The sequence below is a fragment of the Prionailurus bengalensis genome, chromosome E4 (genome assembly GCF_016509475.1).
Source record: "Prionailurus bengalensis isolate Pbe53 chromosome E4, Fcat_Pben_1.1_paternal_pri, whole genome shotgun sequence".
NCBI classification, from domain to species: domain Eukaryota; kingdom Metazoa; phylum Chordata; class Mammalia; order Carnivora; family Felidae; genus Prionailurus; species Prionailurus bengalensis.
Window position 1 is genome coordinate 63,998,662 of NC_057360.1, and position 13,053 is coordinate 64,011,714.

A 13,053-nucleotide genomic window follows, 5' to 3' on the forward strand; every position below is an offset into this window, starting at 1 on the left:
AGAGGCAGATCACAAGTGGGGGAGGGGCAGAGAGAGAATGAGACACAGAATCCGAAGCAGAGCCCGACGGCGGGGCTCGAACTCGGACTGAGAGATCATGACCTGAGCCGAAGTTGGACGCTTAACCAACTGAGCCACCCAGGCGCCCCTCTGTGTTTCTGACCTATAGCATTTCTTTCTCCCTAAAGAACTTCTGTGAACATTTCTTGCAAGGCAGAACCACTGGCAACAAATTCCCTCAACTTTTGTTTGTCCAAGGAAGTCTTGGTTTCTCCTTCGCTTTTGAAGGACTCATTTCTCAGGATTCAGAAGTCCAGACTGGCATTCTTTTTCCTCTCAACTCTTTAAATACTTCCCTGTGTTGTCTTCTTGCTGACAGTCAGGGTTGTTTTTTTTTTTTTAAGCTGAAGACAGGTGCAACGTTAAAGACATACATTGCAAACCCGTTTGCTCATCAGTGACCCTTGTGACTTTGCCGAATGAGACGACAGGTATTGAATACGACATCAAAGCTGCCGTCACGACATGCTTTTAAGTTCAAACTGAATCATTGCTTTTTTTCCTCTATCACTTTCTTACATCTAGAAAATCAACAAAACATTGAGCCAAAGCTCTGATTCTATCGTTTGCCAGTTTCCATGGTACATATACTCCCACGCTGGCTGATTTCAAGCTACCAACGTGGTGTCATCAAATGCAGGGCTGCGAGAGCACCACAGCAGCTCTGTGATCTGGGATTTTAGTTCGACCGTAAAGATACAGTAGATGGAAGCGTCCTCAAGGGCACAGATAACAGTCAAATGTTGTGAACTATTTAGGAAGTAATGCGTTTTGAGTTTTTATTCCCTTAGTTTTTTTTTTTTTTTAGTTTTTTTTTCAACGTTTATTTATTTTTGGGACAGAGAGAGACAGAGCATGAACGGGGGAGGGGCAGAGAGAGAGGGAGACACAGAATCGGAAACAGGTTCCAGGCTCTGAGCCATCAGCCCAGAGCCTGACGCGGGGCTCGAACTCACGGACCGCGAGATCGTGACCTGGCTGAAGTCGGATGCTTAACCGACTGTGCCACCCAGGCACCCCTAGTCCCTTAGTTTTAATACAATGCATTTAATCGTAATTTCACATCATTCACCTTGTTAATAACGGCAATGCTGATCAACCACCCAGCTCGCAGGGTGCCTGAAAATTTAACCATCGGCTCTCAGGAGTTGGTCCGTGCTGACTCCAGCATGCCGCGGGGTAGTATTGTGGGGAGGACGGTGTCCGGCGAAGGAGGGGGGGAAAGAGGCGAGAATAAAGGGCAGGTTCACCCTGACTCCCTTAGGGAAGCCCATTGGAGAGTGCCTGTGACCTGTTAAAATGGATTTCAAAACGCAACGGGCTGGCCTTGCAAAGTCTCTTCTTGCCACACACCAGTAAAATCATCTTTCCATTGTTTCATTCCCTGTGGCTTAACTCTTGGAAAAGCGTCTGTGTTTCTTCTGCCAATTCTAGCCCCTTCTCTTCCACAGAAAGTTAGACACAAGCCCTGAGATGAAGTCTCCCTTCCCCCCACACACAACCCAGGGCTCACTGGGTTCTACCACAACACACACAGCCGGGAAATTGGGTTTCTGCCAGTTGATACGCCCTTGCCCCCCCCCCCCCATGTCTCTGTGGCTTTGTCAGCAGGACCCCACGGCATGTGGAGGTGTTCTCTGAAGTTATGGAACAAATCAGATGTGAGACGCAAGAACCTTTTAAAGCTCAGTCATCCAAGTTCAGCCTTGAACTGACTGACCAGATTTCGGGGTGGTCTGCCAGAGCCCCGCCTCCTCTTTGTGCTCTAAGAAGACTTAGCGGGGCAGAACTCGCAGCGGGAGCTAAGGAGGGGAGGGGGGCCGTTTCTGCTCAAGGCTGGGCTTGCTGAGCCGCTTTCCCGGCTTCAGCAGTCTGTGCACTTGACGCGGACTTCTTGGGAACAGCCAAGTGATTTAAAGCCCGAAAGGAGATGAGCAATCCTCGAGACTCAGGCAGAAAAAGTCCCAGCGACACAGGAAGCCATCTGGTTCCTGATGCATAACTAGTCGGGAGTGTCAGCTCTGTCTGACACTGACCTCGCTCTGCCGTGGCATCTTCGAGCAGCTGCCGGGCTCCTCACCGGGCTCCCTTCTCTTTCTTCACTGGCTGATGGATCTCAAGGGGCTCCTCTCCTTGAACTTCCTGCTGTTTCTCTCCCTGGCTTTTGAGCTGAGCTGTGGAACAGGTAAGTGCTCATCTGTCTGAGGGTCTGAGTCCCACCGTTACCTGCCAGGACTCAGCCAGCCCAAGGAGAGAGAGAGAGAGAGAGAGAGAGGAGTCAGCAGGGGCTGGGGGCTGTGGCTTGGCTGCCTCCTCCTCGGGGACTGGTTCTGAGTTTCTCCTGACTCTTTCAAAGAGGAAGGAATAGCATGAGTCCCTGGAGCCTGGATTTTAAGGCTCAGTCTTACCGATGCTGGGAGACCAGGAGCCCTAAGCCAAAGGCACTGGCCACGTTCCAGACCAGCCTCTCAGGGCGAGAAGCTGCGTGGTCAAGGTTCTGGTTGAGCGGTTGGTTTTGCATCTGGCGAAGACCCAGGCTGTGGGGCTGAGATGGACGGGCTGAGCTCTGGGAGGAGACTCCCACATCCCTGCCCTCGGAGGGGATCCTCACACACGCGAGCAGACAAGCCAGAAACATGGTCCAACAACAAAGAGGGGCCGCCGCCGTGCGAAAAGAAGTTAGAAGTGAAAACCCCAGGCATCAGCTGAGAACAGGCAGTGGCCACAGTGTGGTCGTACCGGTGGCTACTTTCCTGGAAGGGAACCTTCCACGGCAGCAAGCAGGGGAGAGGCCAGGATTTTTGGTGTCCAGGGCTGGTTACAGGAAGTGGGAAATGCGAATTGGGAACTCTCAAGGGTCAGGGCATCTCCAGCCACAGCGCCAGACGCACCAGAGAGCCTTTGCGCCTGGGCTCTGCTCCTGCCTTTCTGGCTCGTGTTCCTCCGAAGGCGCGCTTGGTGTTCTGTTAGCAGTCTCAGGGCTACGAGAAAAGGGATTTGAGACTAAAAAGGCCCCGCGAGAAGGGACTTCGGGCTCCCTGAGGAGTGTTTAAGCGTCTTGAGTTCGATCAGACTTGGGGAGGCAGCTTGGCGTGGAAGCAGCTTTAGGGAAGGTGGGGGGAAATCCTGAGGCTCCGGTATTTTGCCCTTGGGGTTTTCAAGACCGCAAATCCATTAAGGACTTTTCCAGGAAAAGCCCAGAGATACGCTAGGGATGTCGGAGAGGCTGCACATGGGGTCTCTCTTTTATTAGATTTCCAGATAAAGAGGCCCTTCCTTGACCCCCGGTTCCCTCAGAATCAGGCAGACCCATGGCTCCTGCTCTCTGAGGGCTCAGGGCTCAGGGCTCAGAAAGCCAAACTGATCCGCTTCAAGCCCTTCCAGGTGCGTCCCATGTGTGACTCTAGCATCTGGGGCTATTTCTGAGTGACCGTCAGGAGGGATGGGGTTGAACAGTGGGATGGTAGTTTTAAATCTCTGGGCTTGCTTGTCTGCTGGCCAGCCTGGCCCACGGTGTCCCCACGGTGTCCACCAGGTGCTCCATTGGAGGCTTGGGGCTCCCTGGTTACCAAGAAGCAGCCCAGCCCCGTGGGGCGTGTCTACCCAATAGGCAGCAGCTGTCTTTTCTGAAACACACGCACAATTTTTAGTGTTTTTATTTTTAAATGCACCCGCTTTTGTGAAACCCCAGTTAAATACAGACGGAAATGCTTTGCAAGTGGGACAGGTCAACCATGACAGTTATTCAACCAAGAAGCGTGATTCTTGTAAAATCAGGACCCAGTCGCCCTCCCGTCTCTACTCGGCATGCCTCCCAATTCCGAGTCAGAATCGTAAAAATCAAAAAGTCCACATGTCCCTTCCCCTAATAAAGTGAATTTTCCATTCCCTCAATGGTATTTTTTTTAAGTAGACTTTATTTTTAGAGCAGTTTGGGGTTCACAGCACAAATGAGCAGAAGGTACCAAGATTTCCCCCTACTCCCACACATGCACAGCCTCCCTATTACCAGCATCCCCCACCAGAGGGATGCATCTATTGCAACTGATGAATTGCCCCAAGGGGATTTTGTATTCCTCCGTGGGGGTCCACCCCACCTCCTTCTCACACATGAAGGGCAAGAGTGTGGGTTCCAGACTTGGCCCAACTTTGTTCACCTGCCTGTTCCATCCCGAGACGGAGGCCTCAGCAACTTCTATTTCTCAAAAGCTTTAATAAAGCCATCACCTTCACGTCTGTGGCACCAGACTGGAAAGGGGAACGCCGGGACTATTTGGTTTTATCCATAGGCTGACTTTGGACAATCCCGTTCAGCAACCATCTATTAAGACACACGATGGGGCAGACGTTGTGCGAAGCGTGGAGGAAACATCAACCGCAGCCTCTGCCCAGCACCTGACATGCTGTCTGGTCAAGGAGAGCCCTTCCACAAATGTTTGTTGAATGGATAATAATAGTAAGCACAGCCTGCTTGCTTTACACAAGGCACTGTGGGTTCTAAGTGCTTTATGTGTATCATTCATTGAATTCTCACACGAACCCTATGAGATATGTGTTATTGTTGTTACGTTACAGTTTTACCCAAAAAGGAATGAGAGGCACAGAGTAGTTTAACAGTTTCTCTGCAGTCACACAGCCTGACTTCAGAAGCCTCAATAAATGACACTAGATAAACTTCTGCTCGGTGGGGGAGGGGATGCTAAAATCCGTATCCAGGTCCCATGGTGAATATTAGAATATGTTACCTATAATTGGAGCATGTAAGTTGCTTTTAATTGAATGGAAGTACAGGGAGTATTCAAAAGATGAGAGAAGGTGATAAGATCATAGAAGGAAGTAGAGGGCGTCTGGAAGTATTTGGTCTGGAGTTTGGAAAGTGGATAGGAACTGCTTTCATCAAGTAAGTTTTCGTTTAATGTTTTGTGTGAGCTAGTTTGTTTATTGGAAGGGTATCATGCATACGTCTATAAAACTTCCTCAGTACAAAAGGGTATACAGTGGAGATAAATCCCCCTTCTGCCTCGTGTGTCTTCCCAAATACATACATCTGGTAGGTTGGGTTTTTATAGGACTTGAAGAGAATATTCCAGATGAAGGCACCAATGCAGAGGTGAAGGGTTCTGAGTGTTCAAGGGGAAATGGCAAGTGGTCTGTTGAGCTAAAGCCCAGGGTCTACAGCCACGGCTTTTCTGTGTCCTCACCTGGCAAGCGGGGACAAAGGTCCCCACCGTTTGCCCCCATCCTATACTCCTGAGGGGTGGTGTCAAGGTAAAACGTCCTGATTTGGGAGAGAGGAGAACTTAGCCTCTCTGTTCATTCACTTATTCATCTCATTCAGTGTTTTGTTCTCTTGAGCAACTGAGTTTCTGCTATGTTCCAGCTGGGCGTTAGGACTCCAAGTGGACAAAACAGACCCAGTGACTACTCCTGGAAGCTTATTCTTAAGTCATGATGACAGGCACAGATCAGGGTTAAAAGCGTGATGGGTGAGACGCAGGTGTGATACAAAGGCACAGGATGGGGCGCCTGGGTGGCTTGGTCAGTGAAGCGTCCGACTTTGGCTCAGGTCATGATCTCACGGTCCCTGAGTTCGAGCCCGGCGTCGGGCTCTGTGCTGACAGCTCAGAGCCTGGAGCCTGTTTCAGATTCTGTGTCTCCCTCTCTCTCTGCGCCTCCCCTGTTCATGCTCTGTCTCTCTCTGTCTCAAAAATAAATAAACGTTAAAAAAAATTAAAACAAAAAAAAACAAAAAAACAAAGGCACGGGAGGCACTGGCAGGGAGGCCTAGACTAAGCCAGGGGTCAGAGGCAGAGACCTGAAAGACAGAAGGAGGCAGCCAGGGAAATACAGGGGGGCAACAGGCATTCAGGCTGGGGTAAATGCAAATACTCTGAGACAGAAAGACCCAGCAACATCAAGGAACAAGGGAAAAGAGGATGGTTCATGGGACTGCAGCTTACAAAGCAGGCTTGGACAAGTTATCTTTTCTCCCTGGGCCTAGATCTGCCGTAAGAAGTGAGAGCTGTTAAGTGCCGCCCCCTCCTCCACTCGAAAGAAATGCTATAGGGAGATGTGAAAGCGTCATGGCGGCAGAAAAATGGAGGGCAGGGGGTGGCTGTCATTAGGTAGAATCCCATCTCGTGAAGGGTTGGCTAAATGCTGCTGATTTCAGGAAAATATCCATGGGTCCACGTGAATCACTCTACTTTCTAAGTAGAATTACCCTTGAAGAAAGTGAGTTGGTGTTTCCTCCAGACGCTTTAGTAAACAGGGGCTGACTGAATCACAGACCCACTGGAAAACACTCATCAGACGGTAGGAAGTTTCAGGAGCAGGGACTCCACTTGAAGGGTTTTGTGAACCACTTTAAAGTCCCCCTATTTTTTTTCCACTTGTGTCTAGGTGGTGCTGGTTTCTAGTCCCCCCTCCCACCCCAGCCACTGACACAGAGTCAGTTGGTAGGTCATCATTCTTCGTGTGGGTTGCAGGGTGTGAGGGTCTCTTCCTGACCAAGTTTCAATGCCACTCCCCGTGAGTGAGCGTGCACACATCACTCAGCCTGCCCTTCTCGAATCTGCCCCTTCTCTTCTTGTCCTCTTTCCCTTCCTACTTGCTTTCTTTGATTCCTTTGGTGAGGGGCTCCCCCCGTCTCGTCCTATAAACTCCTTTTCCTTCATTGTTATGAGTCTCCCCCAATGTCGCCCTTGTTTCAGCCCATGTGGACTGCCTCGTGCTTCCCCCCTCCTCGGAATCTCTAGCCCAACGCCACCTGGGCCCTTTACGGGCCAGTGCTGGGATTTCAGGGCATTTTTGGTGTGGAGAGGATTTGGTCTGTCCAATTTTCCAACAGCCAATCTTAGTCACAAGTCAGTTGTGTCCTTTCTAAGTGCCTGCGTTACTTAACCAGGTGGTTTTGTGTTACTTTTCTGGCTTCCTTATCAGCTAGAACAATCTATGCTCTCTGAGTCATGGGCTCCTTCTTTTATGAGAATTAACTTATGGTTAAGTTCAGTTATATATTGGGCACAGCTCAATAAAAGAGATTTTAGTCAGGTAATGTCATTTTTTGCAGTCGTAGATCAAACAGATATTTGCGAAAAGCTTACCATGCACCAACTACTGCTGTCGGTGTTAGAGACAAAACAATTGAACAGAATGAAATTCTTCCTCATGAAGACTTGCATCCTAGCCAGGGACACAGAAATAAGATGAGCAAATATGCAATGGTGCTAGAAAGCCCTGGAAGTTTAAAAGCAAGAGAGAGACAAAAGCTGACATAGGTTTAAAAGATGACTCTGCCCGCTGTATGGATGCCGGGGGATGAGTTGGAAGCCAATGGCCATGCCAGGCAATGATGATAGTGGTAGAAATGAGGGAGGTTCTAAGTGCTAGGATTGCAGATCTTTTCTGATGGTAGAGCCAACAGGATTTGCTGATAGACTGAATGCAGAGTATGAGAGAAGGAAAGGAGTCAAGGATGATTCCAAAGGCTTCGGTCTGAGAATTCAGGAGAGTTGTAATGCCGTTGGTAGAAGGGGCTATAGAACCAAGAGTTCATCTGCTGAGTTTGCAATGCCCTTCAGACCTCCAAGTGCTGATCCGTGTAGGCAGTTTGGGAGGGAGATCTATCTCTGCAAGCATTCCAGAAGTATGCAACCCATGCAGCTGGGTGAACGTGGCTGGGAGGGAGGAGGTCTGGGTACTGAGTCCTGGCATGCTCCAATATTTAGAGGTTAAGAGCAGCAGGTTCCAGTCAAGGAAACTGACAAGGGGCAGCCAATGAAAGAGGAAGAAAACCAGGGGAGCGTGATGCTCCAGGGGACTGAATGAGGACTGTTTCAAAGAGGGAGTGGGGAAGCATGTCAAGTGCTCCTGAGAAAGCAAGATGAGAATGGAGAATGGACTCGGCACCACGGTGCATACAATGACCTCGACGAGTGACCTTCCAGTGAGTAGTAAGGAACAGCACTTGCCAGGAGCGGGCACAGGAAAATGGGTCAGGAAATGGAAACAGAAAATATCAACACACATTAAAGGGCTTTGCAATAAAGGAAAAGAGAGATATGAGGCAGCGGCTAGGGATGAACCTGGGGTCAGGGGAGGGGTTTGTAAATGAGGGAAGTTACAAGTGGGTTTATTGTGTATTGATGGAAATAACCCACAACATTCTATGCCAATAACGGAGCTGATGATGCAAGGGATGAGGGCAATTGCAAGAGCAAATTCTTGAAGTGGGCGAGTGCTCCGTGAAGGACGAGGCTAGACCTAAGGGGAGCACAGACTACCCATCTAAGTAGGTAGGTTTCCTGGTGGTGGCTACAAATGGAAATTCTCCTCTTGTTTCGACTCCTTTTTCAGTGAAATGAGAATCAGAGTCATCAGCTGAGGTCATCAGTTTGAGAAGAGGAGAGGAGGTGTTAAATAGTCAGCAGTAGGATCCCTTACAGTGATTTGAAAGGTTTGGTTTTGGGTTTCTTTTTCTTTTTCTCTCTTTCTCTCTCTCCTTTTCCTTCTTTCTTTCTTTCTTTCTTTCTTTCTTTCTTTCTTTCTTTCTTTCCTTCTTTCTTCTTTCTTTTTCTTTCTTTTTTTGGTTGTTGTTGTTGGCTCAGCTCTTTTGAAAAAGAGAAGTAAAATAATTTCTCAGCCTTGATATTGGGAACTACTTAACAGTTTTTTTGGAGAGCAAGAATTCCAGAGTTTGAACCCCGGGCTTACTACCTGCCTGGCTCCACACCCCTCAGACTTTTTTCTTTCTTTGTCATCTGAAAAACGACGCTCTGTAGCCTTGGTGTCCTGGGCTCACAAGCTCAGAATCAGCTTTGGTTGCTCTCCACCCTTCATATTATGTACGCAGTGGTGGTGAGAAGTCTGGTCAAGGAATTAGCAGACCTGGATTCTAGTCCAGTTACTAATTACGTGACTTTCGGGATGTCCTTTAACTTTTCCACATCTTCGCCTCTCTGTGCCTTCACTATAAATCTGAGTTGAGAGAATTCTCTCCTAGATCAAAGAAATCCAGTGTCCCAGTTAGTCTGCACACCTCCATTATAAAAAAAAAAGAAGATGTGGTTTATATATACAATGGGATACTACTTGGCAGTGAGAAAGAATGAAATCTGGCCATTCGTAGCAACGTGGATGGAACTGGAGGGTATTATGCTGAGTGAAATAAGTCAGGCAGAGAAAGACAGATACCATATGTTTTCACTCATATGTGGATCCTGAGGAACTTAACAGAAGACCATGGGGGAGAGGAAGGGGGGAAAAAGTTACGGAGAGGGAAGGAGGCAAACCATCAGCGACCCTTGAATACTGAGAACAAACTGAGAGGGGAGGGTGGGCGATGGGCACTGAGGAGGGCACCTGTTGGGATGAGCACTGGGTGTTGTATGGAAACCAGTGTGACAATAAATGATATTTAATGTAAAACAAAAATTTAAGATTTCCATTGGGATGTTTGAAACATTGAGAATACAGCGGGACTATCGTGACTGCCCTCATTGGCTGCTAAGCACCTGGCAATGCCAGGGAGAGGCCGGGAAGAAGAAGGAGCATCTATAGTCTGTCATTCCTGATCCACAGAGAGGATGTGATTCTCAAAAACGTCCACGATAAGGGACTTTCTTCTTCCTCCTCCCACAGGTGAGAGCTTGATGACTTGTCAAGAGGTCACCGAGCAGTTGGGAAGAAATTTGCTGCTGCCCCTGGCGTCTGAAGGCATAAGTAAGAGCATGAACAAGAGTATCCACATCCTGGTCACAAAGTCAGAATCACCGCAAAAAAATGTCAAGACGAAAATAGTGTCTCTGAGTCTGCCGGAAAGGGCCTCTCCACGCTTTCTGGAAAATGGCTATAAATTCCATCCGGAGAACCTGAAGCTGGAGATCCTGCAAAGCAAGAAGGAAACTGAGGGCTGGTACTTCACGACCCTGGAGGAGAACTTTTCAGTTCGCCATTTTTGCCTGCAGCTGAAGCTCTTTGGTAATGACAGGGTTTCCCCGGTCCCCACCAGGCGGGGGTGGGGGCTGGGGGGTGGGGTGGGGGTGGGTGGGCAGCGATAGTCCCTTGCCTAAGAATTTAGCGAGGGTTCCAAGATTGGGAGTGACTTTTAAAGATCAGCAAGTCCAGGGTGTTGAAACTGTGGTTTGGGAAGACGTTTTAGAGATTCACAAATCTTTTTTGTCCAAATGGCCCATTGGTGGTAGCTGAGAGCACTAATTACTACCCCCATTTGCCAAAGACAAGGAGCCTAGCTGCTCACGGACTACAGGGCGTAGGAGCCTGAGAGTCTCAATTTGCAAATAAGACTTGGCTTGAAAAAGGGTTTTGTTTTTCCCCCGATTTTTAAAATGTTTGAATGCCGCGGATCAAGTCCGACCTCTTTTCCATAGATGAAGACATTGAAATCCACAGGACTGTCATGTGCTTACACACGTCCTCGTGGCTGGTCCCCTGCACTAGGGGCCTGGGCAAAGGAGAGCTGAGTCTCAGCCCATGCACCACTCCCACGCCCCATGCCCAGGAACAGGACCACATCCACCTGCTAGAAGGGCTCTTTTTTTTTTTTTTTTTTTTTTTTTTTTTTGGCATCGCAAGAGAGACTCTGGTTATAAAGTCGCTTAGTTGCAGAACTTAAACTAGAACCTAGGTCCATCTGAGTCCAAGGCCAGTGCTTTTTTTGAGCCTCTTTAACTGCCAGCCCCTCTTGAATGCACCCAGAGTTTGTGTCTTTCAAGCCCAGAGGCTCCTTTATAGAGAGACTTATCTCTGAGATGGGATAGAGAGCCTCACCTACCCAGCATTTCTTTGAAATCCCCAGATGCCTACAGGAGGACATCAGGAGAGTCCTTCCCCCTCCTCCACACAGTGTATGCAGACTCCCTTCAGCCCCCTGACAGGTACCAGGGAGTTCTGGCCACTCCAGTAGTGCCCCCCAGGGATGACCCATCATGCATTTTCCAGAACAGTTCATTGCCTTTGTCACGTCTTGTCACCTAAATTCTTACCTTGGAAAGTGCGGTCTATGCAACCACGAGAGTCTTCTCGAGTCCAAGGAAGAAGCTGGATTTCCGAGTCAGACAGACCTAGGTTCTGAGCTCACATAATATGTGACCCCTGCCATCCCTGCGGGACTCAGTGTCTCCACCTGTAAGATGGGAATACTTACCACTAAGGCTACGATTGTTGAGAAAGTTGTTGAGAAGATTAAAGGCTGTGATGAATGTGCAGTGCCAGAATCGTGTCTGTCCTACAGTAATTGCTAAATAAATACAACTTGCTCCCTGGCCTCGGCTATTTCCTGGCATTAGAGTGAGCACCCCTTCCCAACACACACTCTAGATAAAAACCCCACCACCCAGTCATTCTTTCAGATCTAGGAGGTAAAATACTCAAGTATCAGATCAGGAGTATTAGCAAGAGGAGGTAGGTTCCTAACAGTGGTGGGAGGAGGGGACTAAACGACAGATTACTTTTCTCTATTTTGTCCCGAGCTCGCACCGGAAGGGAGCGTAGTGGAGAGAGAGGGATTTGGGGAACCAGTAAGTCCCCACTAGAATAAATCGCGCTGCAGACCCACAGGGAAGGAAAAACACCATCAGGTTGCATTTTCTTCTGACGGAAAGGTCCAGTCAGAATCCCAGGGGGTTCACTTGAGTGAGGCCTTCTTTCCTCCCCCTCCTGACAGAACAGGTCTCCACTCCGGAAATAAAGGTGTTGAACTGGACCCAGGAGAACGGAAACTGCAGCTTGACGCTGGCCTGCGAAGTGGGGAAGGGGGACCATGTGGCTTACAGCTGGAGGGAGGAGACGGGCGCCGACCCACCGATCTCAGCCAACAGCTCCCACCTGCACCTCAGCCTGGGCCCTCAGCACGTCCACAACGTCTACGTCTGCACCGTGAGCAACCCCATCAGCAACCACTCGCAGACCTTCACCCCGGGGTCCGTGTGCATGCCGGATCCTCCAGGTGAGTGCCCTGGTGGGGGCCGGTGTGGCACATTGACGATAGGGGCTCAGTCCCCAACCGGAACCAATGATTCCCGCCTCCACCCTGGTAACGACACTTTACGTTTTTCTCTACGGTTGATAAAAGCTTCCTCGGGTGCGCTCAGTGGGTGCCTGCCGCTCGTAATCGCCAGGAGGGCATTCTGCTCAGTTCCCGGCCGAGGACACCGGTGGGAAACGATGGAGTCAGACCCAGAGCGCGGGCCTCCCCGTTGTGATTCTTCCTCTCCCCTCCTGTCTTGGCTCTAACCCGCAAGGGTGGCAGGTCTCGACTCCCCAGTGCACGGTCTGCTCATGGTGGGACAGGTCTGCACCACCGATAAGACTTGTCGACCCCCTCCGTGCAGCAAATTGGGCACGGCCAGGAGGCCTGACCTGTGCTCTCTAGCAGCATGGTGTGGTGACAAGACGTGAAGCATCTGCTCAGTAATGGAAAGCAGGGTATAATGAAGGGCCACCTGTTAACGGTATGGACCGTGACCCTCATAGCAAGTCAGATGTCCCGGGGGGGTTAGCTCTCTGACCAAGACCTGGATTGTGGCGTTCGGGAACGATGACAAACCACACAGTACTTTGTTATTGGCAGAGCGCTTTCAGAGGTCTCATCTGTTTTGTCCTCACAACGACCCTACCGGTTAAGTGTTCTCGCCGTCCTGATCTTACAGACGAGGAAGGTGAAGCTCGTAGCATTTAAGTACCCTCCCCACGCTTCCTCGAGGTTTAGCACCTAAGCCTCCACCTTCTGACTGCTCATTCTCCAGGAAGCACAGCATCATTATTCTGCTATCAAAAGGAAGGGAGGGCCGATTAAGTGACCCTCTGAGGGTGGAAGCTAGCTAGACAGACCGCTGACCCTTTTCAATGACAGATCCTGTGTCCACGCCTCAGGTGGGTTCAGGGACAGAAGGACCTGGCTGCTGGCCCTCCGAGCATTACTGATGCCCTGACATTCTCTTTTCTGCATCCACTGTGGGGAACAGGAGCCAT

The 13,053-nt window shown here is 49.7% G+C and overlaps 1 protein-coding gene across 3 annotated transcripts in view; it reads left to right on the forward strand.

Annotated features, from left to right (window-relative positions):
* Positions 1 to 1,685: 1,685 nt before the first annotated feature.
* SLAMF1 (signaling lymphocytic activation molecule family member 1) overlaps positions 1,686 to 13,053 on the forward strand; it is a 36,186-nt gene continuing 24,818 nt past the window's right edge. The window contains exons 1-3 of one of the 3 annotated variants that reach the window (XM_043567797.1): positions 1,686 to 2,245; positions 9,703 to 10,041; positions 11,747 to 12,028. In XM_043567797.1, the coding sequence (XP_043423732.1) occupies positions 2,170 to 2,245; positions 9,703 to 10,041; positions 11,747 to 12,028 (697 nt within the window). In that variant the 5' untranslated portion in view covers positions 1,686 to 2,169. The remainder of the gene's footprint in view (positions 2,246 to 9,702; positions 10,042 to 11,746; positions 12,029 to 13,053) is intronic. The other 2 variants (XM_043567795.1, XM_043567796.1) reach the window with 2 other exon arrangements.